General features: G+C 36.8%; 1 protein-coding gene across 1 annotated transcript in view; it reads right to left on the bottom strand.

Moving 5' to 3' along the window:
- TYR (tyrosinase) overlaps positions 1 to 26,550 on the bottom strand; it is a 110,396-nt gene that overhangs the window by 28,713 nt on the left and 55,133 nt on the right. The window contains exon 3 of the mRNA XM_030835852.2: positions 22,470 to 22,617. Coding sequence (XP_030691712.1) covers positions 22,470 to 22,617 — 148 coding nt within the window. The remainder of the gene's footprint in view (positions 1 to 22,469; positions 22,618 to 26,550) is intronic.

The following is a 26,550-nucleotide window of genomic DNA, read 5'->3' as shown; positions in this document are numbered from 1 at the left end:
ACATCATAAGTTGAAAATGCATTTAATACATTTAAATTATCGACTATCATAGCTTAACCTAACCTAACTTAAACATGCCCAGAACACTCACATTAGCTTCTAGCTGTGCAAAATCACAAAGTCTATTTTATGATAAAGTGTTGAATATTTATGTAATTTATTGAATACTGTGCTGAAAGTGAAAAACAGAATGGTTTTGTGGGTACAGAATGGTTGTAAGTGTATCAGTTGTTTACCCTTGTGATTGTGTGGCTGTGTGGGAGCTGTGGTTCACTGCCACTGCAGAGCATCAGGAGAGTATAATACTACATGTCACTAATCTGGGAAAGGATCAAAATTTATAATTCAAAGTACAGTTTCTACTGAATGTGTATGGCTTTTGCACCATTGTAAAGTTGAAAAAATCGTTAGTCAAAGCATCATAAATTGGGGACCATCTGTATGTCTTCTTTTGTATCTGGTAACAATTTTTAAAGTCAATTTTGTCTGATATTAATATAGCTTTTTTATATCTCTTTTAAGCACTGTTCACATGAAATATTTCTTTTTCTTCCTATTTTCAAACTATTTGTGTCTGCATCTAAAGTGAGTCTCTTGAAGAGAACATATATTGGGGGCATTTTGTTATTTTAACCATTTAGTCAATTTATGCCTTTATATTAGACAATTTAATCCATTTATATTTAATGTAATTACCGTGCTACTCGTTTTCTATAAGATGTCTCATGTCTTTTTTTATTCTTTAATTCTTCCATTACTAATGTCTCGAGTTAAATACATATTTTCCAGTTACCCTTTTAATCCCTTGTTATTTATTTTACTATATTATCTTGAATTATTTTCTCAGTGATTGTCCTGGGGATGACAATTGACATGACAATCTACTTCAAATTAGTACCAACTTAATTGAAATATTATGCAAAATATTTTCTCCTATGGAGCACTTCCTCATCTTTATGCTGTTATGTCCCAAACTAACATCTGTATATACTGTGTCTCTATCACTTTTCAACTTCAAAATTTCCTTTTAATAAATTTCTATCTCTTTATTAATATTCTCTCTTTGGTAAGATACCATTCACATACTTTGCTTTAATTCTTTACATATGGTTTCCTTTAGCTCACTGCACATATTTAAAATAGTTTATTAAAGTATTTGCCTGGAAAGTCTAATGTCTAGGTTCCCTTAGTCACAGTTTCCATTGATTGTTTCTTCTCCCTTGTGTATGGGATACACTTTCTTTTTTTCTTTTCATTCATTATGAATATAATTTAAAAATACTCATCAAAATACTACCAAACCAAATCCAGAAACATATAAAAAGAATTATACACAGTAACCAAGTGGAATTTATCCTAGGAATTCAATGTTGGTTTAACATCCCAAAATCAATTAATGGAATTCACCCATGATCTCCTAACCAAAGAGAATAACAGGATTAAATAATGAGAGTAATTTATAACAATAGTGGAATAAATTCAGTATAACAATAGCGGAATATATTTTAAGAAGTTCCAAATGTTCTATCATTACTCACTGAGGTTAGATCAGCAGATATGTTGGGAAAATTGATAGAATTTCAGCTTGGAAGAAAAGAATGTTGAGTCACAAGTAAAGCAAGCTTGGACATTGCCCTGGATCTAGGTAAGTAAACCCCTGAACTGTGAATCCAGGGATCTAAACATGAGCATTCAAATGTATGTGATGGACTCTGGTTTGACTTTGACTTACTCAAATTCACAGGTCTTAGACCTTGGTCCTATTTCCTCCAGCTCTTCATATGAATGACATTTGTTCCCAAACCTAGTTGCATTAGATACTCCAGTAAAGTCATATTTGGTGCTATTTACATTTTTTTCTTTTTTCAGAAGGACCAAATTTAGTGTGAGATCTGTGGGTCAGGGACAGATGGGTGCTAAAGTTTATAGTTGTAGGTAGTTTGTCTGCTTGACATTTCTTTATCAATGATAGAGGTTTTAAATAGTGTCAACCTTCTTGGGAAAAGAGGCTAGGAAGAGTTAGGTAAGATACTAGTGTACTGGCCAAATATCCTTCACAACAGGGAAGAATTTGATTCTCAATATGAAGCGTGCTAAGCTTGAAAGAAAGAAGTCCAGCTGTATAGAGAAGAGGTTAATAGAATACTGTATGTTGGTGGATATCTGTTCTTAAAATTCACTTTTGGCATGTCTGGGGTTATGTAAATGTTGCTAATTCTAACCCACTCATTATGGGCATGAACATAGTGGTTCTCAACCCATTAAAATGCTGATGCCCAAGCCTCCATATTTATTAAATAAGAAGTTCTGTGTCTGGGGCCTGCACCTAGGTATTTTAAAAAAGCATCCCATGGATTTATGCAGCAAGGATTGGGAACCACTTTCATAGTAGATTACCTATTCTGTCAGGTGTGATTTAAGAAATGAATGAAATAGACACTGAGCAGAATGTATTAAGTATCTCAAGCTGAGCAGGGCTGGAAAAATTATTGGCTAATTGATATTTAAAAAATAAGCCATTCATGGTTCTCAAAACATTAAAAATGTGTAATTGTGTTTTGGTGAAAACAAAATCCCAAGACACTGCTCTAATTGTTTCCACAGTATTTATTTTTATGTTATGTCCCAAACTAACATCTGTATATATTGTGTCTCTATCACTTTTCAACTTCAACTTTTAATTCATTTTGAGGGTGTGGCATTGTGACAATTGGGTGCAGATTGATTGCTGTGGTGAAAAATAAAAAATCTCCTCGGATGGACTCTACCTGAACACAGTTGAAAAATGTTGGGTTTTTTTGTCTTTGTTTATTTTACTATTTATAACTTGAGGAATTATGACACCTTATATCTTGAAGTCAATAAAGAGGAAAAATTTTGCTTTCATATTAGATGTCTGGATCAAATCAAGCAAGAATAAAAAGAAAATTAATTTATTTGCTAAAAGTCTGATGGATATAGTAAGCTGTTTTATTTAAAGAAGAAAATAAGGAAAACTTTCCATCACCTATATGTCAACATCTGGCCAAAGAAAATGTGTAAAAAGGAAAAACAGTAAAATAAGGTGGAGGTGTTACTTTTTTAGTGTGAAAAATGAAGATTTTAAATTTAGATATTAGACTAGAAAAAAATGAGGACTTAAGTGTCACCTCCTTTAACACCTTTGATGATGTGCATCACAGACTATACTGGGGGGGAAATCTCATGAAATTATGATTGGGATACTGAATAAATCAATCAATAAATAAACAAAAGCAAAACATAAGTGGGTGGATATTGGATGGATTTAAGAAAGACAGAGTGTTTTTAAGTAGAGACTCAACAAGCCCCTTTCACCCACATCTTGTGTAATTTCCACCCTTGGTTCAGGGTTGTCCCAGTTTTGAGGAAGAACTGATCTCAGTAGGAAGAACTGGTAGATCACCACAGTAGTCCTTAAGTCCTACCATGGACTGACCCTGACCATTTATATCCATTCCAGTAACTGTGCTTCTTCTTTACTGCCATGTTTCCTTGATCTGGCTACTGTCTTATTAACTTGTGAAATTCTTCTAGAATTGAGTCTCTACGTATCAAAATAAAACTTCTCTTGACAGTTGGGTGTCTTGCCCCAAATTAAACCTGTTTGGGTAAGCAATTTTCATTTCCAAACAGACTGTCCCTTTCAACTGTAGCTAACAGTATGGTATCTGGCCATCCCCTGCATAGAATAGGAGACTTATATTCGACACAGTCTCCTTCTGAAATTAAGGGTCAGTGTTTGTTAATCCCCAAACTCAAAGTCCCCACTGAAAATTCAGCAAATACGTCTGAGTGGCTACTGTGATTCTTGCACATAAAGCCCTCAAAAAATATTGTCCCTTCACTTAAAAGCACCACAGTCTGGAAAGGAGTACAGATACATGAATATGCAATTTTAATGCACAATAGGATAGAGATAAGTAAAAGATAGTTAAAAAAAAAAAAAGAGGATGTGATCAGCTATAATTGTAGGGAAGGAAAAAGAGAAGAACAATGTTTGAGTTAGAGCTCAAAAGATTGCTAGAAGCCCAGGTGGTGAATGAAGACAGAGAGAGAAGCTGGTAGAGAATTTCAAGGAAGAGATAACAGTTTACACAAAGGTCCCCTGGAGTAGGACACATTTGTGATTATTCCACTTAGGGATATCTTGATTCTCCATAATTGAGAGGTAGGTGCGTATACTTTGCCTTCAACTCTCAGTGCCTTATGTTAAGGTATCTACTTTTCACTCTGTCCTCAAAGGTTGTATACTGCCCTTCTCTGCATTTAGAGGCCTGTAGCCAAATAAGAAGGAGCATTATGGTTCATCATGACATACCAAAATCTCTGGGGTCTGTCAGTCTAAGAGGGAGTGAAAGACACTTTGAGAAATATTTTACTTGCCTTTCTCCATAGAAATAATTCTCAAGGGAGGAGTCTCTGAGGGAATTTATATTATGCTATAGAATAATGGAATTTTATATTTAGAACCTGTGATTGTTATTAAGCTATTGCCTTACAGACCCAAATACAGCCTACCATTATCACTAATAAGGTGGACAAATCGATACATTCTACTGATGTCATTCAGCCTCTTTCCCAAGTTGCAACAATGTTTGCTCAATAAATCCATCTACAAAGTAGCCATAGTGACAGAGATGGAGGCCTGGCATGGGTTCAACAGTATAGCTTCCCTTCTCCTAAGGCTGACCTAGCTACCACCACTGAGTGCCAAATCTGCTAATACCAGAGATCAGCTATGCAGCTATGAGGTTCTGATAAAGTAACATCCCTTTGAAGAAGAGGATAATTCACTCACCTGGTACATTGGTTACATTGGACTCCTATCATCATAAAGCATGGCACAATTGCTTTCATCAGAATAGATGAAAATCTGCATATGGATTTGCTTTCTGTGTACTTCTTCTGCCAGTACCACCACGCATGGACTCATGAAATGTTTCTTTATTGCCACATTCTCCACTCAACATTGCTTCTGACTACAGAACTCATCTCACAGCAAAGGCAGTGCAACACAGCTATTTCCTGTGGAATTCACTAGTTTTACCATGCACTCCTACCTAAAAGCAACTAGCCTAATAAAATAATGAATTGACCACTGAAGATTCAGTTAGGGTACTAATTAGGAGAAAATATCCTAAGGAGTTGAGGTCTTGCCTTACAAAGACAGTATATACTTTGAAATACTGACCAATATTTCTCCCGTGTACATTCTCTACAGGTGCTAGAAATAGGGTGGAAATGGGAATGGTTCTTTTCACAATAACATCTTATAACCCACTTACGAAGTTTTTTTCCTGTCACTATAGTTTTGAAATTGTCTGGTTTTTAGGTATTAACTTCCAAAGTAGAAGGACTGCTTCGACATGGGTACACAGAAATATTGCATTGAATTGGAAATTTAATTGAAGAATATTTTAGATGCTTCATGCCACTGAGCATATATATATGAAAGAGGGATACTCTCTTGGTTAATGATTCAGTGCTGAATGACCCTGATTATCAAGGTGTATTTGGGTTTCTGCCACACTGTAGTGCAAGAAATATTATGTAAGAAATTCAGGGAATTCTCTGGAGAGTTTTTAGTGTTTCTGTATTCAATAGTAAAATTTAATGGAAGACCTTAGCAACCAAAGAAAAGCAAAATAACTTAAAATTCAGATCCTCTAGGAATAAAAGTTTGATGCTAAATAGCCAATGGTGGGCTCTGCTAGTTATTAGTTGGTGTTTCTCAGTCTCAAAGATGTCTTACTCCACTTTGTGATACTCAGGCTGAGACTCTGTAAGCTGCACATCTCCTTTGCTAGCTGGATCTCTGACAGACACTAGCAGTAGACTGGAAGAAGAAAAAGGGATTTGCTCCCTCTTGTTTATTTCAGCAACTTCTCCTTACCTTCAGAAGGGCAGTAGAGTTCAGCCTCCAGCTTTTTGTACCTAAACTCCCAGAATCATCATCATTCCCTCTAAGAAGTTTCAACATAGTTGGGCTATAACTGCCCCCCACGGAAGTCTGTCTGATACCCAGTTCTGTAAAATGCTGCTGAACATTTGAAGTTATCAGGACCAGCTGACTAGAGCCCCCAACTCAGAGGTTTGAATTCCTGCTCTATGAGGCTCCTCTTCCAATGTCAAAATACCACGAGGTACTTATACTAACTGAACATTATCTCCCCATAAGAAGTCTGAACCTGCTTCTGTGAAGGCCCTCCAAATGCCACTCATCTCTCCCCAGCCTTGGAGGGGTACAGCTTCCTCCAGTTCCATCCCTGTATATATTCTTTCAGTTTATTTTTTCACTTTTTAATTCTCTAATCTATTTAACCTATTATCTGCATTAAATTACTTCTGTTAAGATAACTGGCATTGTTTCCAGTTTCTGTCACTGAATCTTGATAGCTGATATGAAACACACATACACACCCACAAATCCCTATCATTTTTGATAATAAACTACAGGAGGTCAAGTTCTTCTTGGCTAATTGGTTATAGGTTAATTTTTTTTTCATACAAAGTTAAGAAAAATCCAGTCAGTTATTATAGAGTATACTTTGAGGGTATAAGACATAGGACAGTACCAGAAACACTTGAGATGTATGAAGATATCATATATTTTACAGATGAAAACATATATTCACATACTCAAATTGTTCCAGACATACAAGTTTTTCAGTAACCAACACACACATCCATTTTTAAATTTAAATTAAAAATTACGACCTGAGTTGCACAAGCAAAATTTCGAGTGCTTAATAGCCACAGATGCAGACTAGATCATCAGCTTTCTTACTCATATTAAACTATGATGATATAACAACCTATGAATATAAAATTGGAGCCTTATGTAGCAGTTGTATGATGCTAAGAATACAAATTCAATCTCACTGTTCAATGATATTTCCATTTTTCATCTTTGTTCTGATTCTTCATGTGCCCACGAGACTGACTGAGGAGGGAAGCACAGCTCTCCCACGTCAATCCCACAGTAATAACAGTGCTCCACGAGAATTATTCTGGATGGAAAATGGGACCACAGCAGTACTTGAGCCTTTTTTTCTTTCTTTATTTCTGAGTTCTGATACTTAACTCATGAACTTTGATTCCTAGGTTTACAGCACTCCGCTTCAGCAGTTCCTCTGACATCAATTCTGTCTCAGCATCTGAACAAACTTTTATGTCTTAGCTATTATTCGCTGCTCTCTCAGCATCCATTCCTCACTCCCTATTCTTTGTCCCAAGGTTTTTGCTTGATTACTTCCATCTTGACACTTAACACTGATACTAGTATTGCTTTCACTTTGTGACTGGGAAGAGAGGAGAAAATTAATACTTGTCAGCAATCAGTTCTGTTTCTGCTTAAGAGGTAAAAATGTTGCAAGAGAATGTCATTCCTAATTTAACAATAAGAAAAAGTCATAATTTAAAAAAAAGATATTTTTGCCTCATCCAAGAGCTAGAGTCACAATGAAAACAGGCAAACTGATTCCAATGGGTGACAAAACATGTTGAGGAGGGACAGGATATGTGAACTGTTTCAATTTTGGCAAAGTATGAGAGGAAAGGGTAAAAGCCATAAAACTGGGTAAGAAGGAAACCACTGAAATTGTAACTAATTAATTAAGCTACATGTGGGTTATGGAACAGTTTAGGATTCCTGAGACTCCAAGACACAGAGGAATACACAACCACTTCCCAGCTCTTTTCCCCAGACCTCTACTGGACACCCATGGAAAGACTGGGAGGCTTGCCTCAGTCTGAAGGTGAAGGAGGTGTACCTGGAGAGGCCCCTTGTTCTCCTGAGCATAGGGTGTTAACTGGTTGCTGGTGAGAGACAGCAGAAAACCTGCTCAGACCGCAGGTGCAGATCTTTCTTTCACATGAAGAAAAGATGTCAGCTACTAGGAAATGAAAAATGTTTGTTCACAAACCACCATGGGAACTTCCCAGCTGTAATCTAAAACCAGCCCCCTTAGTAGAGAGCAGGGGGAGAGACAGAAGAAAGAGGCAGACCACTTCTGATTGGTAAGTGGCAAGTTTAATAAGCAAGGGAACTTACATTGGAGGCTTGGGTGGCTGCAAGATGAGTAGATCTCTGCATCTGCCCACCAGAATCTTAAAAGTTTATAGAGAGGCTTTTAAAAAATTTTTTTTTATTACTGGGCTGGACAAAAAGTTCCTTCTGTTTTTAAGTAAAAATAAAAGACACATTTTTCATTTTCACCAAGATCTTTATTGAACAACGTATTCACCATTTTTTTCCCACTACTTTCTGCCATTTTTCAGGCAACTTCATAATTCCTTCTTCCCAAAACTTTTTGTCTTTTTGAGCAAAGAACTGTTCCAGGTGCCTTTTACAGTCTTCCAGGGAGTTGAAGTTTTTTCCATTAAGAGAATTTTGTAAATGGAAATCCAAAGGTTCAATGTCTGGTGAATATGGTGGATGAATCAGAACTTCCCAGCCAAGCTGTAACAGTTTTTGCCTGGTCATCAAACATGCGGTCTTGCATTATCCTGATGGAAGGTTGTGTGTTTTCTATTGACTAATTCTGCACGCTTTTCATCGAGTGCTACTTTCAGTTGGTCTAACTGGGAGCAGTACTTGTTGGAATTAATTCTTTGGTTTTCCGGAAGGAACTCATAATAGAGGACTCCCTTCCGATCCCACCATATACACAACATCACCTTCTTTGGATGAAGACCGGCCTTTGGTGTGGTTGGTGGTGGTTCATTTCACTTGCCCCACAATCTCTTCTGTTCCACATGGTTGTACAGTATCCACTTTACATCATCTGTCACAATTTGTTTTAAAAACGGAACTTTTTTTACGTTTAAGTAGAGAATTGCATTCGGAAATACGGTCAAGAAGGTTTTTTTTCTCTTAACTTATGTGGAACCCAAACATCAAAGCAATGAACATAACCAAGCTGGTGCAAATGATTTTCAGTGCTTGGTTTGGATATTTTGAGTATGTTGGCTACCTCCAGCGTGGTATAATGTTGATTGTTCTCAATTAATGTCTCAATTTGATCGCTATCAACTTCAACTGGTCTACCCGACTGTGGAGCATCGTCCAGCCAGAAATCTCTAGCATGAAACTTCTCAAACCACTTCTGATACATTCGATCAGTCACAGCACCTTCTCCATACACTGCACAAATCTTTTCTTCCGTTTCTGTTGCATTTCTACCTTTCTTGAAATAATAAAGCGTAATATGCCGAAAATATTGCTTTTTATCTTTCATCTTCAGTATTAAAATGGCTACACAAAAATTCACCAATTTTGATAAGTTTTTTGTAAAATGCATGCTTATATGTCAGCTGTCACAATACAATCTAATAAAATTGGTTCGAATGACGCTAAAGACAGCTAAGCGCTTCTAGAGCTATCTTATGGAAAAAACTGAACGAACTTTTTGGCCAACCCAATATTTTTATTGGAGTACAGTTGATTTACAATGTTGTGTTACTTTCAGGTGTAGAGCAAAGTGAATCAGTTATTCATATACATACATCCACTTTTTTTTAGATTCCTTTCCCATATAGGCTATTGCAGTGTACTGAGCAGAGTTCCCTGTGCTATACAGTAGGTCCTTAGTAGTTATCTATTTTATATATAGTAGTGTAACTGGATTCAGTCACATATGCTGTCCAGATGGTCTCAGTAGCACCTCACTCTCTCAAGGCTAGATCTTGGGAATAATTCCCACTGTGGGAATGAATGGTAGGCAGACTGTACGTTCCTAAAACAGGGGAGTAGGTTAGGAGCCTCTGATTGCCCGGGGAAGCATTTCACCTCCGCTGCCCCACCTCATCACTGCCTTGTTGCTAGGCAAAAGTTAGCTGCCTCTGGGAGAGAGAGAAGAATTTTGCCACAAAACTCCATGCTGTACTGACACTAGCACAGCCCCACAATATGAATCTGGAAGCTCGTTCTGCTACCTTTTTTATCCCTGAAATTAAAGGGGCTCTGCTGCTTCTGCTCCTTTTTTTGAGGGAAAAGAACTTTTCTTAAAAAACTGTTTTTCTTTTGGTAAATATTTATCTTTCTCCTGATAGTTTGCTTTGTATAAGGACACAGCTACAGAAAACTCTTTTCATTACGGCCCTTTGACGTCGTGAATATAGTAATGTGTCTTTCCTGAGATTCTAACAGATTCGCATCCCCATTGTTATTTCTAGATTATTGTGACATTTGGTACTTGACAATAGCTTCCTTGGGCCTTTTTGACTCCAGGATGGAAACAGCATTTGTATTGTACATCCTTGGTTTTCTCGGTTCTCTGCTTTGCCAATCCTATATGCAGAAATTTTGTTTTGATATTTCCAGAAACCCTCATATTATGTAAATTACCTTAATAAAACAAAGTCATATGATAAAAAGACATTTTATGAATGTTTTGACAAATGAGGTTCTGAATATAGCATTTCCTATGGATATTTTGTACATCAGTTATCATTCTTTAATTTTTCCTCTGGGGAAAATATGGGATAATTTCCCCTAGATAATGATCTTGTAGAATTGAAATCATGTATCTTTTTTCTTAGTTTACTTTTTAGAGCATTTCAATGTTTTTCACTTTTAATGCTTTTTTTTCTCATTTCCTTAGCAATAATTCCCTTAAATTATAAATTCAGGCAGTATATCTTATTGTGAAATGGGAAAAAAAGCCTCTCCAAAAAGCTCTTTTTCTTAATTCTTCTCCTCAAACAATTTGCTGTCCTTTCTATTTCAGTTTGTCTATTTTAGTTTATGATCACAGTTTTAAAACTTTGGTCTAATTTGACATTTTCAATTCCTATTCTGTTTTCATTCTACTACAGTTTGACTTTCATCCTCACCACTTGTTATGAGTTGAATTATCCTCTTCCCACCCCAAATTCATATGCTGAAGTTCTAATCCACAAGACCTTAGAATGTAACTATTAGGAGATAGGGTCTTTGAAGAAGTAACTAAGTTAAAATGAGATCATGAGAGTGGTCCTTTATCCAGTCTAACTGGTGTCTTTATAAAAAGAGGGAATTAGGTCACGGACATGTACAGAGGGAAGACCATGTGAAAATACTGGGAGAAGACAGCCGTATGCAAGCCAAGGAGAGAGAAGCTAATTCTGTCGATATTGTGATCTCAAACTTCTAGCTTCCAGAAATGTGAGAAAATTAGAAAGTAAGTTTTGTGGGGTTTTTTTTGCGGTACGCGGGCCTCTCACTGTTGTGACCTTTCCCGTTGCGGAGCACAGGCTCCGGATGCGCAGGCTCAGGGGCCATGGCTCACGGGCCCAGCCGCTCCGCCGCATGTGGGATCCTCCTGGACCGGGGCACGAACCCATGTCCCCTGCATCGGCAGGTGGACTCTCAACCACTGCGCCACCAGGGAAGCCCCAAAAGTAAGTATCTTAATGGCAAGGACATTTTCTGTTGTGTAACTGTGTGCTAAGAACTTTAATACATATTTATAAAAATATCATATTAATTATTAAAGCTACAACTTCAGGTAGGTACTAGTATTAGCAGAATTTTATGGCTGAGAAAAGGAAGGCTTAGGGGAGAAAAAGCAGCTTGCCAGAGATCATTTAGCTAGATGCGGCAGCCTTGAGATTCAAAATGAAGCATGTCTGGTGCTAAAATCTGTGATTTAATCACATGATTTACTGCCTCCTAGTCTCCCAATTTCTGGCCTTTTGATTAGTTTTAAAATCCTGTTCATCCCTTGAATCTGATATTTGGTGCTATTTCAGCAGATCTGAACTCTGGATCTCTAAATGATGGTGGTAAGGACCTTCCTATAGTCACACTGCTTCTGCTTTCCTTAGTTAAATATCCTCTGTCACGTTAAATATTCCATTGTGTCTCTGAAAGCTCCCAGCTGCCCCACAAGGTCTTGAAACACTCTTCTCTCTACTTTGCAGAAAACTGTGTCCTTGGGTAGGTCACCCTTTCTGGGCCTCAATTTCCTTATTTGTTAAATGAGGGGTTAGACTATGATCTTAAAATTTTCTTTCAGATTTAAAATTTCAGCAAAAATAATGACGACTCATGTTTCCTTATCCTCTTTCATTTGGGATTTTTAAGTTATCAAGATTTTAATTTAAGCAATTTAATTTCCCTCATACTAAGACATATTAATCCCGCAAAAAGTTGGGATATTCCCCACATTGTAGGAGGACTATTCTTTAGGTTATTCGTTATAGTACATGGCCTCTTCATCAATTAATCAAGTGCAGCAACACTTTAGTCTAATAAGTGTTTAATGATGTCTCCTATGTGCCAGGGTCTTTGTTAGGTGCTTGGATCTGTGTTTAGGTGCTACAGATGATCAATACACAAACACGACCTTAAAGGAGCTCAAGATTGAGTGAGAGAGACAGTCAAACCTACAAATACATCTAGCCAAAGCAGACTGGCATCAGAGCTAAATCCACTGATGACAACAAAAAAATCAGCTGTGGATATATGGATAAGTACAACTATAATGGTATAAATGCTACTAGTTCTAGGGAGTTAAGTCTAGGGAGCATTTTTAAAGCTGCTCAGAATCCAACAGTATGAAAAGAAACCAGGAAACACAAGGGTCCTTCTCTGCCACCCCGTCTGATTCCCAGAGCAGACTTTAACACATTTCTCTGGTTTCTGAGTTCACCTCCTTCCCTAACCCTGGGACTTCTGTCTTTCTCAGCAAGCTTCGGCCGTGCTATCACCAGCAGGCAGGCAATCTGCTATTCATTCCTGAAGCTCCAGGGAGCTGCCTTCTGCCTGGACTATTTCTGAGCTGCCTAGTTAGCAAGGCATTTAGTTTGCAGGTATGTGGGTCGGGGCAGCCTTCTTAGCGGGATGGCCCAGGGGAGGCTTGGGGAATAGAATGGAAAGGAAGGCTCATGAGCAATAACAGCCAAGAAGTCACTCCAAAAGATGTAATTAATCTGTAGCTGAGGAGTGAGGCAGACCTGCCATCCGTGGAATGTTTAGATCTTGGGAATATCAGGAACTTCAGGTTTATACCTAGCTGGGATTCCCATGCACTCAAGAGACAGGTTACAGGAGAACCAAGGAAGCGTTGTTGATCCTGGAGGGTGCTTGCAAATAGTGAGTACAGAACAAAAGTATCGCATATGCTTTATAGAAGTCCCTTATACTCTGCTCTCTTTACAAGGAGCAGTTGTCATATTATGAGTTATAAACTGTAAAGTCACATTCCTATGAGAAGAGTAGTAATATTACCACCATTTTGTCAGTGAGGAAACTGAGGCTGGGAGGAATTCAGCAACCTTCCCAGGGTCATATAAGTATCTCAGAACAGAGCCAGGACGTGCTTACAGGCATTCTGCCCCCAGGTCTCATGGTTCTTCCACCAGAGGACTTCTTATCCACACTTGGAATCTAGGAACTAGACTATGAGCTTCTAGAGGTGTCCCTTCCTGCCTTCTCTACCTCAGCCTCACTTAGTTCCTGAGTCAGTGCCTGCTCAGCCACGGGGAGCCCAGCCCACATCAGAGGAGGGTTTAACATGAATGGATAAAGAAGATGTGAAATATATACAAATTATATATATATATATGTATATTCATGCAAATGACATCTTAGATGCATGGAATGCATTGAAACTTAGCATCAAAATATATTACATAATGATATGCCACAGGATATGTCGAAAGGATGTTTAAAGAATTTGGAAATGACATTGGAAACCTTTGCAAAGTTAAGGATCAGTTGTTCTATTTTGGGCAAGAACTAATGTGGTTGCAAACTTCTGTGTGTATATATATATACACACACACACACAATGGAATATTACTCAGCCATAAAAGAATGAGATAATGCCATTTGCAGCATCATGGATGCAACTAAAGATTATCATACTAAATGAATTAAGTCAGACAGAGAAAGATAAATATCATATGATATAGCTCATATGTGGAGTCTAAAAAAAAAATGATACAAATGAACTTATTGACAAAACAGAAATAGACTCACAGAGAAACCCGATGGTTACCAAAGGGGAAAGGAGGGGAGGGATAAATTAGGAGTTAGGGATTAAAATGTACACACTATAGGGCTTCCCTGGTGGCGCAGTGGTTGAGAGTCCGCCTGCCGATGCAGGGGACACAGGTTCGCGCCCCAGTCTGGGAAGATCCCACATGCCGCGGAGCGGCTGGGCCTGTGAGCCATGGCCGCTGAGTCTGCGCGTCCGGAGCCTGTGCTCCGCAACGGGAGAGGCTACAGCAGTGAGAGGCCCGCGTACCACAAAAAAAAAAATAATAATAATAATAAAATATATATATATATATATACACACTATATAAAATAGATAAACAACAATGACCTACTGTAGAGCACAGGGAACTACACCTGTTTGCTGTACACCTGAAACTAACACAGTACTGTAAATCAACTATATTTCAATAAAAATTTAAAAATCAGTTAAAACTGCAGGCTTAAACTTCTGGGCACTCTAAACTGTAACACTTACTCCAAATATTGGCCCAGTTTTTGTTCCCCTTCACATTCCCCACCCCTCACTGTCTAGCCCCTGCTTGCCCCCTGCACTCCTCCTCTCCCCTCCACATACCCCACCCAATTTGAGCTTGCTAAATTTTTCACCAACCTATTCTGCTTGGTCAACTGGCCTCCTGCTGCAGTAACCATGCTGGTGACTAGTGTTCAAAATAACCACCTACCCTGTTAGCTCTTGCTCTTGCGTTGGGGTAAGAGTATATTCTCTCTATATATAGACATGCATTTCTTCTGCTCTCCAAACACTTTATGAAGCAGCATATAGTACAGGTTAAAAACATGGGTTCATATCCTGACAGGTTATTTAACCTCTCTGTGCTTTAGTCTATTGGTCCCTCAGATGGGGATGATAATGCCACTTAACTGGTAGGGTTGTTGTTAACTATTAAGTGGGTCAGTCCATTGATGCCCCTAGTTTTTGGTGCACAGTAAGCACTCAAACATTAGCTGTGCTTTCAGTATTTTAGTTGGGTTTTAATTATGGCCTCTTTCCTGAAGTTTCTATTAACCTCACACTTCTGAGGTTTTCTTGTTTTGTTCCACATGAATTGAATGTTGTTACTACCAATCTTCACGAGTCAATATCCTACTCATTCTTCATAAAGCCACCGGTCATAAGAGAATTCCGAACACTGGAATCTAACAGCTATTCATTGAATGTCCACTCTGTGCCAGGCAGGCTGCTAGGTGCTACAGATCCAGGGTATGAGGAGGACCATTCTTATGGTCCCTACTTCCTTGATGCTCTTTTCTTCACTCCCGCATACTCTGGCCTATTAAACCACTACTATTGCAGAAGTTACGTTTTGTTTTATGTTACTTAGTTTTTTACATATCTGGACCAGGAAGCATTAGGTGGGGAGGAATAGTATTAGTGACTGCTGAATCCCCATGGCCTAATATAGCACACAAAGCGTAGAGGGGACTTAATGTTTGTTGAATTAACAGCTGAATGAATGCATGCATGCAGAGATGTGCTTGCTTTTGTCCACGTGAGCCCTCCTTGAGTAACGAAGTATTAAGGAAAAGGAGGTATTTCTAAAGCCCTCTTTCTGTGGCTCCGACATTTATCCATAGGGTACCATCCAGCACCAATACTCATCTTCCTTCCTAAGGAATTTATAAGCATAAAAGTTCCTAATTCCATGGCTAAAACATCAGCTTTGCTTGATGGGTGTTGTAGTGTTAGGTTGGTTTAAAGTTTCAAATGTCTCTGTCTTTAGCATGCCTCAAATCTGATCTTCTTAGAGAAAAAGAATAAACATTCCAACATATTCATTCTTTTAGGGTGCCCACTCTTCAATCGTCTCTTCTTGCCAGAAACTTTTTTTTACAAATCTGAGAAAAGCTTAGAGTCCTGTCAGACCTTAATCTGAATAGCAGAGAAAAATAATTTATACTATGAATTGGATTTATCTATATGTCAGTTACCTATTAATCATAACTAAAAGCATGATTAAGCTGTCACTAAGAAAACTGCTAAAGCCCTGTAATTGTGCTAATGCATTCTACTGTCATTTCTTCAAAAACACATTATCCAGAGGATTGTAAAGTCCAGAAGGAACCATGGAGCTTTAGATCAATCCACTCTTTTTACAGATGAGAATACTGAGGAACAAAGAGTTAAAGACTCTGAAGCTGTGAACAGAGATTGAATATAAAAGATTATATAAAAGATCATATATTAATTTCTGAACACCAAGAAACATACCATAATACTTAAATGATGATTAAAACTGCAAAAAATATTTGTAATGTTTATGACAAAAAAGGTCAACTAAAAATTTATGAGGGGCCTATATAATTCAATAATAAAAAGACAAATTAACCTAATATAAAATAGCAAAGAATGTAAATAGACATTTTAAAAAAAAGTATAATTAATCTATAACATGCCTAGGAAACAAAAATACAAATAAATATTTTTCTACTTTTCAGAGTTAAAAAGATTAATACATTTGATGACATCTAGTGCAAATGAGGGTACAGGGTGACAACACACTTTCATTCTCTATTTCTGGAAATGTAGCAAACACAATCATTTTTGGAAGGCAGTTTGGAAATATCAACAAATTTTAAATGTATTTAACCTCTCACCTTTCAATTCCAATGTGAAAAATCTATTCTTTAGCTATACTCACAAATGTCCACAATTATATATATATATACATATATATATATATATATACACATAATATAAACACACACAAACATACACACACATATATATATAGTTTAAAAAAGAAAAGATAGAAAAAAAAGAATCAAAATGCCTGGGGCTTCCCTGGTGGCGCAGTAGTTGAGAATCTGACTGCCGATGCAGGGGACACGGGTTTGTGGCCCGGTCCGGGAAGATCCCACATGCCCTGCAGTGGCTAGGCCCATGAGTCATGGCCGCTGAGCCTGCGCGTCTGAAGCCTGTGCTCCACAACGGGAGAGGCCATAACAGTGAGAGGCCCGGGTACCGCAAAAAAAAAAAAAAAAAAAAAAAAAAAAGCCTGTTAACTAGTGACTAAATGATTACTAAAGAATGGTGCAGTCATACAATGGAAGTCTTTTTTAAAAAAATATTTATTGACTCATTTAAAGATAAACAATGACTATCTTTATTAACACTGCATGTTAATAACATCTTAATGTTATAATGAAATTAGTGCTCATCTGGTGGAGCCCCTAAAGTCTGTCTTAGAGTGCCAGTATGTTCCAGGATATGAGGAGCCAATGAAGGATGAAATTTGGAAAGTGAATTTTATTTGACCTGGTTTATAATACCTAAGTTTGGAAAATAAGTTATAAAATTTGTTAAAAACCTTAAAATATTCTCAATTTTGATGGCCTTACTGACTTGGCTTACTTACTTACTGACTTTTTATTTATTTATTTATTTACTTACTTACTTACTGACTTACTGACTGATAATATTGCTTATGGCCCTTGCCTACAATATAAAGGATTTTTTTTTCTTACTTGTTAGACAGCAGGTATTTTCTGTCTAACTAGAATAATTTCCTGAGCTTTTTGTTGCCTGTATTATACTCTTGACTGTTTAAGAAAGAAAAAAAGAGCAAAGGTTTCTTGTTCCTCACTTATAAAAGCACTAAGGTTCTTTACAATCCTGTTACCTTCTTTTCTTTTAACTTTAAAATGTTTTATTGACACTTTCATTAAAAATATCATGAAATATATGATATTGGCACTCATAATCCTACTTAATCGTGTCCAAGTTTCCTCTGACAACTTCTTTGATTTTGCCTTGCCCAAATCAGATCCTAAATATAAAAAAAAGTGACATAAATCTTGTATAATATCTTTTAAATAACCTTTGTGATTTCTGGAAAATTACAAAGGTTTGTTATTTCACCTTACAAAGAGAGAGATGCTAGAAATACTTAGGTTCATTTATTAGTTACTATTGATGAGTAACATGGGAAGAGTACTCAAATAAGAAGAGCTACTCAGCCTTCCCTCGGTTAAATTTGTATAAGTAAATGTCGTTAATTTTTTTCTAAATTGTATGCTTTATGACAAGTTCTTAGAGATTCATCAGTTCCCTCACTGTCCATTCACATTTCTATTTATCAGAGTCCTGATGGTGCACTATCTGATATTAGGCAACAACAGTATAGTGTTACCAGTCATAATTTCAGTTATTTAAAAATGTTAAGTAGGTCACAACCATACTTATCTTTCTTTTTAAGACTTTTTTAAAAGAGATGTTTTAGGCTTACAACAAAATTAAAGGAAGATACAGAGATTTCCTAATATCCCCTTCCCCCCACATGCATAACCTCCCCCTTATCATCATCCCCCAGCAGAATGGTGCATTTGTTATAACTGATGAACCTACAATGTCATATCATAGTCACCTAAAATCCATAGGTTACCTTAGGGTTCACTACCGGTGTTATACATTCTATGCGTTTCGACAAATGCATAATGACATATCCATCATTATGCCATCATACAGTTTTTTCACTGCCCTAAAAATTCTTTGTGTTCTGCCTATTCATTCCTCATGCCCTCAACCTTGACAACTGATCATTTTATAAAGTCCACAGTTTTGCTTTTACCAGAATGTTATATAGTTGGAACCATACAATATATAACGTTTTCAGATTGGCTTCTCTTACTTAGTAATATATATTTAAGTTTTTTCCATGTTTTTTCATGGCTTGATAGCTCATTTCTTTTTAGTACTAAATACTATCCCATTGTCTGGATGTACCACCATTTATTTATCCACTTACATACTGAAGGACGTTTTGCTTGCCTCCAAGTTTTGGAAATTATAAAGTTGTTATACACATCCATGTGCAGGGTTTTGTGTGGACATATATTTTCAACTCCTTTGTGTAAATACCAAGGAGCATGATTACTGGATCGTATGGTAAGAATATGTTTAGTTTTATAAGAAGCTGCCACACTGTCTTCCAAGTTGGTTGCGGTTTGCATTTCCACCAGCAATGAATGAGAGTTCTTGTAGCTCCACATCTTCACCAGCATCTGATGTTGTCAGGTGCTTCCAGTTTGGGCCATTCTTATATAATTTAAGCTCTTCCTTCTCTGGATTCACATACCTCTTACACTTCTGCTTTAGACAGTGCTACATTGCTATGTTGGGTTTTTTTTCCCCTTTTCTATCTTTTTTGAAGGACTATAAGCCTCTGGAGGTCATTCATACCAATAAATTAAAAAGGCATGGTACCTGGCATGGGATCTAGAATATAGAAGAAACTTAAAATGTTTGATGAATGAATAAATTTTTAATGAAAATGATTTATCCTCAGTCTAAGAGCAACCAGAAGGAAAACTTGTCTTTGCATTTTCCAAGGAATTCTCCACAGTGGTTAAGAACATGGCTCTGTAGTAAGACTGCATTGTTTAACTCTCAACTCCACACTTTACTAGCTGTGTAATCTTGGGACAGTTACTGAACTTCTCCATCTCTCTTTTTTAATCTAGAACATTACAGACTTGTTGGTGTGGATTAAATAAAATAAAACTTGTAAAGAGTTTATAACAGTGCCTAGCACATAGTAAAAACTAAATACATATTATATTTTAAAATCATTGTATTAGATCCATTCTCTGATTTTTCCTTTTTTTTACTTAAAAGTGGTAGAGATAACTGTAATTACTTTATGTCTTTATTTGCCCAACAATGGCACATTTTGGTGGTGAGCTAACTGGCCACTGAGGCATATTTCCTTATTTTGGACCCTAAGCTTCATTTTCTTCTTCAGTTCATACTTTCAGCTTGTGCTTGGTTTCAATGAGGTAAGAGTTATGTTCTCAATCCTTGATTATCCATTCTTGTCTTGTAGGCCTGCTGCTCTTCAGGGCTCAGTTCATATATCATCCTTTTTATGTAGCTTTCCAAGAATGTCTCCTATGACTGCATGAATTATAATGTACTATAGTTGTTTACTTGTTTGTATTTCCCACTAGACTAAGCTTTTTCAAGCCAGTGATCTTGTCTCATTATTCTGTTTAATCAGTGCCTAAAACAAGGTCTAATGGTCTAGACCTTGCTAAATCTAAAACATGCTAAATCTTAAAACATGTTTATAGCATTGAATGATTTGTGTTTTACAAGACTTGCAAAAAGTTTTTTTTAGTTAAAATGATTTCTCTGCAGTTTCCTTTGTAGCTATGATAAATGTAACTTGCTAAGGTTGTTTTCAATCATTTATTCATTTGATAGAAATATATTACACATCTACTAATTACAAGCTAAAGAAAACATTGTGAGAAAAGCAAATAGAATTCAAGGCGTGGGTCCCACCATTAAGTAGCTCAGAGATTAGTCATAGAGACAAAGCACAAATAATCAGTAAGGAAAGCACATAATCAATAAGAACGATATAAATGATGTGTCCAAAACAAGAAGTAGAGAGAGAAAGTGATGTGAGTTAACAGATGGGAGCAGCGGCATGCCGGCCATTATTTTAACAACCAGCTCTCTCAGAGTGAAAGCCCTGATTTGTAGCACTTGCCAGTTTCCTGATGTAAACACTCCTACCAATACTGGTTTCAAGCTACAGCCTGAGGTCACTGAATGCAAAGTTGGGAAAATATGTACATAATTCAATCTTGCTAGCCAATTTGGGCTGGCTCCAATACACCCTTAGATGAGAGAAATGATTTTAGATAGGCATGGTCATTCTTCATGGAAGAGCTAACAATTGAAACTAGTCTTGAAGATTGTATAGAAATTAGATAAGTCAAGGAAAATATGTTCCAGATTTGGAGACTGGTAAGTGCAATGCATAGAAGCAACAATGAATGTGGAATATTCAGGCAAATGTACTCAGCACATAGTAGGTGCTCAATAAATATATTTGTGAATAACTGAACAGCAGCGAAAAGACCATCTGATTGAAGAAATGCATCTCTATTAAGAAGAGACTTGAGAGGAAAGCTCAGATGCCACAGTACTTTGTGGCAATCCGCAGGCCTCTATCCTTCTTTATAATGATGCTTTTTCCTCCCTCTCCATCCCCAGAATCTTCATCAGCTTGCCTACAAGGGCTGAATGAGAAACTACTTTGACATTTGCTTATTATTTTTGAGTTACTTTAATAATCATGCAGGTATCTAATAGTAAGATAGGATTAACAGAGAATTCTAAGAAAGAGAAAATTTTAATTTTCAAAGGTGGGAGAGTGGCTTCTAAAAGCTGTATATCTTCATAATAGCTTTATCTCTATTTAAAAAAATGCCTCCAGACATTGAATTCAGTTATAGCATTTTCTATAAATATAGATATAGGTGGGCTAGATAAAGATCAACCTCTTTCTCTTACCTGGCATATAAATATGGAATTCACTGGTTTGGCAGGGGTCAGGAAACTTTCTCTGTAAAGGGCCAGGAACTAAATCTTTTCTATTTTGTGCACTATATGGTCTTGGTTCAACTTGGCCATTGTAGTGTGAAAGCAGCCATAGACAATATGTAGATGAATGATTGTGGTTGTGTTCTAATAAAACTTTATTTACAAATAAGGTAGGAGACAGATTTGGCCTACAAGCCATAGTTTGCATATTCCTTGTCTGGGGCATCAAGGTATCTAGGAAATCTAGCTTCTTTAAAGTTCATGGGATGGCACTAAAGATCAAAAAAATGCCAAAAATTCACAAAGACAATATGATATAAAAATGACTCAGTAAACAGAGTTCAGTCTATCTGTTCTGGTAAGATGTTTTCCCCCACAATCTTCCTCCCTCCTTGATGTATAGTTTTGGTGGTTTTGATGTTATATTGTTATCATAATTTTGGTGCTTATATACTTTCTTAAAAACTACTTTCTAAATAAAACTTGACTTGGGATATTATTTAATTCTTATAATATTAGAGTTGCCAAGAAGGCAATAAAAACCTGCCTAATAATCTTCCAGGCTAATAGTCACTTAGTTATTTGATATTATGTCCCTGTTCCTGAAACATGAGTGAGGTAGAGATGGTGATAACTTCTTCAGCCATTCATCCATTGATGGACCCTTATGTTGTTCCCATATCTTGGGTATTGTAGATAGTGCTGCTATGAAAATGGGGGTGTCCTTTACAAGTTAGCGGTTTTGTTTCCTTTGGATATATTCCCAGAATTGGAATTGCCAGATCATTTGGCAGTTTTATTTTTAATTTTTTGAGAATCCTCTATGTTGTTTTCCATAGTGGCTATACCAGTTTACAATTTCACCAATAGCGCACAAGGATTCCCTTTTCTGCACATCCAGGACAGCATTTATCTCTTGTTTTTTTTGATGATGGCCATTCTAACAAGCATGAGGTACTATCTCATTTTGGTTTTAAGTTGTGCTTCCCTAATGACTAGTGATGGTGTGCGTACCTTTATGTGCCTGTTGGCTTTTTGTATATCTTCGTGCCATCCACTACATTTAAAACAAATAAGCACATAATTTATGAAAAAGTGCTAACCAACCTGTCAACAAATGCATGATGAAGAAGGAAAATGGGATCGTTGGCAGATCCCGGTACTTGGGACATCGTTCCATTCATGTAGATGTGCAAGGCATTGTGCATACTGCTTTGGGAGGCATCTGCTATCCCAGTAAGCGGACTAGCAAATCCTGTTGACAAAAAGAAAATTGAAAAAAAAAAATTAGTTTGTCTTAATGATTTAAAATCTAAATGATTTTCTCATTTGGTTTACAACTACAATTGAAAGCCTGATTCAAAGTAATAAAATCAACCATAAAATTCATTCTGTATTGGGATTCTGTACATTCTAGATGCCCAGTGAGTATTTAATAAATCTTTGTAGAGTTGAATGGTGTCAATCTGGTCACAATGGACTGATTAACCAATGGAATAGGCTAAGCCAGTCTGTGTTCCATTCTGTTGCTTCTGCCTATTATTCCTCCTTTAGATCCTGAAAAGTAGTAAAACCTTTTTATAATAATCAACACAGTCACTCTCACTTCAGTCTGTAACAGCACGTAGAAACAGATCTTTCCAGCCTTTACGTGTTCCCTTGCTTTCCAGTTCTGGTGGTTACTTTTCATTTTTTTTTCTGGTTCCAGAGAAAACATGAAATTTGTGACTTTTGACATTACAATTCATCTTCAACTGTCTAGAGGACATCAGGTAATGTGTTTTATTTTGCAAAATATTTATTTCAAAGTTAAGCAGGACTCCATTAAATGGCTCCATTCATTGCAAAAGGAATAGTAATTATAGTAAGAATTATTATTTTCTGAATGTTAATTGAGCTATTGCTTTTTGTGACATAAGTCCTTCAGCCTTTATAGCAACTCTGTTGATTAGAAAGTATCCCCATTGAAAAAAAGAGAAAACTGAGGCTCAGAAAAGTTCTGAGTTTCCCAAGCCTACACAGGTCATGGTTGAGTTGGGATTTTAACCCATATCAATTAGACTTCAACATCTGACCTCTTGATATTTTGTGTTCTCTCCCACATACTCCCAGGGAAGAGGTAGAGTATGATATCATTTCACAGTCCATTCAGGGAAAACACAAAACATAAGCAGAACTCAGATTCAGAGCCAGACAAAGAAGTAGGAGTAACTGAGTTAAACGGTAAGTAGGAGTCAAGTTGAGGGACTATGGCCAAGGACATGCTGAATTTCAAAATTCAGAAATATAAGAAAACAGAAACTGTAAGATTATAATTTTTCTAAAAAGGTAGGATAGAAACAGTGCAGGCATTAGGGCATGGGCAGAGGAAATCTAGCTGCATTTCATACAATTAGGATGATTTTGTTGTCAACTTCATTTTTAAAGTGCAGCTCTTCACTTTTCCATTTGAAGCTTTGTGCTCTCCCACCATTGTGGCTCATAGTATTTCTGCCGCCTCAGCGGACGATTTTTTTTCCCTCCTTTTGAGCTTTATGTACTCATTCTCTGAAACCATACCAAGCCCCATTCCCTCTGGAACCACAGCCCAAGAACATACACTTATCTCCCCTCTGAAATCTCTTGTCTATGAAAACTTTTATGATTGTATATACATGGCACTTACTATGTTCAGGAATTTTTCTAAAAGCTTAACATGATTAATTTCATGTAATCTTCACAATGATTCTACAGCTTATCTTCATAATCTCCATTATACAGATTTGGATAAAGCAGTTTAGAGAGCTTAAGTAACTTGTCTAAGATTAAAAAGATTAAGATTAAAAATAAGAGAAGGCTGGAACACCAGTGTGTTTTATTCCAGAGCTTAAGCTCTTGAATGAACTGGTGTACTGTCTTTCTTATTAGCAATAAGTCATATCATGGAGGGAAAAGGTCTGTAGAACAATGGTCTTTAAGATTTTATCCCTGAGTAGCACCAAATGAAAGTTTTAAAACCAAGTTTTATGTATGCTCTCACATATTTTTAAGTAGATTCTAAGTTGCTTTAATCATAATTGTATATAGTTTCAGAGGACAAAAGTTCAGTGATAGATGTTGCAAATAGTATAAGTTTTAAAATAAAAATGTATTATCACTTTATAAAAATGTATGCACATTAAATGATTTGATATTTACCCTCATCCATATCAAAAGTACCTACACAAACTCTTCTATTATAGGCTAAAATTTTATAGGATTTCCTTTTTCACTTGATCTCATGTTTTTATTCTATTTTCTTACAAAATTATACCTAAATGTTGTATGTTATTCTTGAAATGTATTTTTAAAAAACTCATCAGCCTATCATACTTTTCTACAACAAAATAGGTATAAAAATTAAAATTACTTTTTAAAAATTTCATGGGACCAATATAATCTGGATTGTTATCATTATAGTTTTTAGTAATACACAATTTATTGGAATGACATAAACATTAAATATTTTACAAAATAAGCTATTAAATATAGAAGTAAAATTTTATTGAAAATTTATTTCTTAATAATATTTGTGAAAGATTGTAATTAAAAATTATTGCATGCATCCATGGATGAATATTACTCATTGATAGAAAAGATAAGGCTCAGCATATTTTCTATTCTAAATTTTAAAAATGAAATCAGAGTCCTGAGAAACTTTATTCTCATAAAAAACTAGATGGTAATGAAACGATTTTTGTAGGAATTTCACTTAATTACTTGAACTCCTTTTTAAGTTATATATGCCAAAAATGACGTAACTGATTCAGCATCAAAATAATCTGATCCATCAGTGACAACACAATCAAGAAGTCTTTGCTGAAAGCAATCTTCTAATTTAATGGATCTATTTACAAAGGACCCAAATTTCAAGACATTTGCTACCTAGTCATTAAAGTCATTCACTTCAGCGACAATGGCACCAATATTTTGAGTTCTCCACTGCTTTGGTACCCTGTAAGTTTTTACCCCTTCTGTGCATGCTTAGTGATGAGAATGGATGCAGTTTAGGTGAGAGGTATGACTTTCTTCTGAAAAGTCGAAGGGAGATTGTGAAAGGGGAGGTGGTAAAGAAGAACATTCAGGAGGCTTCTCATTCGGATTCATTTTAGAAAACAACAGATGGGAGGAAGATCTGGAAATAAATTTCTTTAAAACTCTCTGTGCCATGTACCCTTTAGAGAGTCTTAGTGAACCTATAGTAGTATCTATCCCAATTTGAAGATACTGCTGTACAGAAAAGATTTTTAGAGCTAAGCAACCTGGGTTTAAATTCTGTGTTACTTAGTGAAAGTATTACCTTTGTCAAGTTATATTTTGTGAGTCTCAGTTCTTCATTGGTAAGAGAGGGAATAATTAATGCCCATCTCTCATAGTCTGATGAGGATTTTTTTGATAACAGGTGTGATGCATCTAGTATAGAATCTGGCACAAAATGAGTGCTTCCTGAGTAATAGCTATCATTTCTCTAAGCTTGTTGCATTTGATAAATGGGTGCCTATCATGAGAGCTGCTAGCCAAGAAGACGGAACCCTCCCACTGCAGAAAAGCCTCTTTTGCCACAAATCTCCATCACCAGGGTCCATCCTAGTACCAGACACTTCTCTCCTCCTGAACTCCATTTCTCTGCAGAAACCTGCCTGCTGCTTGCCCTCAGCCAACAATAGATGGTTCGGGGTAATTCTGGAAACTAGAATTGCTATTCTAAGAGTGTTTTCAGCAGGGCTGGTGTTTCTTTACTCACTTCTTTTGCTAACTTTCCAGATGTTGCACCTAGGAAAGTCTCCAATGTTATTATGAAGGATATGTGAATAAGAAGCCCATGGGGGAGAGACCTTCATGATGGCAGAGGAGTGAGATGTGGAGATCGCCTTCCTCCCAACAAATACATCAGAAATACATCTACATGTGAAACAACACCTACAGAACATGCACTGAACGCTGGCAGAAGACCTCAGACTTCCCAAAAGGCAAGAGACTCCCCACATACCTGGGTACGGCAAAAGAAAAAAGAAAAAACAGAGACAAAAGGATAGGGATGGGACCTGCACCAGTGGGAGGGAGCTGTGAAGGAGGAAAGGTTTCCACACACTAGGAAGCCCCTTCACTGGCGGAGACGGGGGGTGGTAGGAGGGAAGCTTCAGAGCCACAGAGGAGAGCGCAGCAACAG

This window comes from Globicephala melas, chromosome 8 (assembly GCF_963455315.2).
Source record: "Globicephala melas chromosome 8, mGloMel1.2, whole genome shotgun sequence".
In the NCBI taxonomy this organism is placed as follows: Eukaryota; Metazoa; Chordata; class Mammalia; order Artiodactyla; family Delphinidae; genus Globicephala; species Globicephala melas.
Note: the sequence above shows the minus strand (reverse complement) of the source record. Positions and strands in the feature narration are given on the sequence as shown.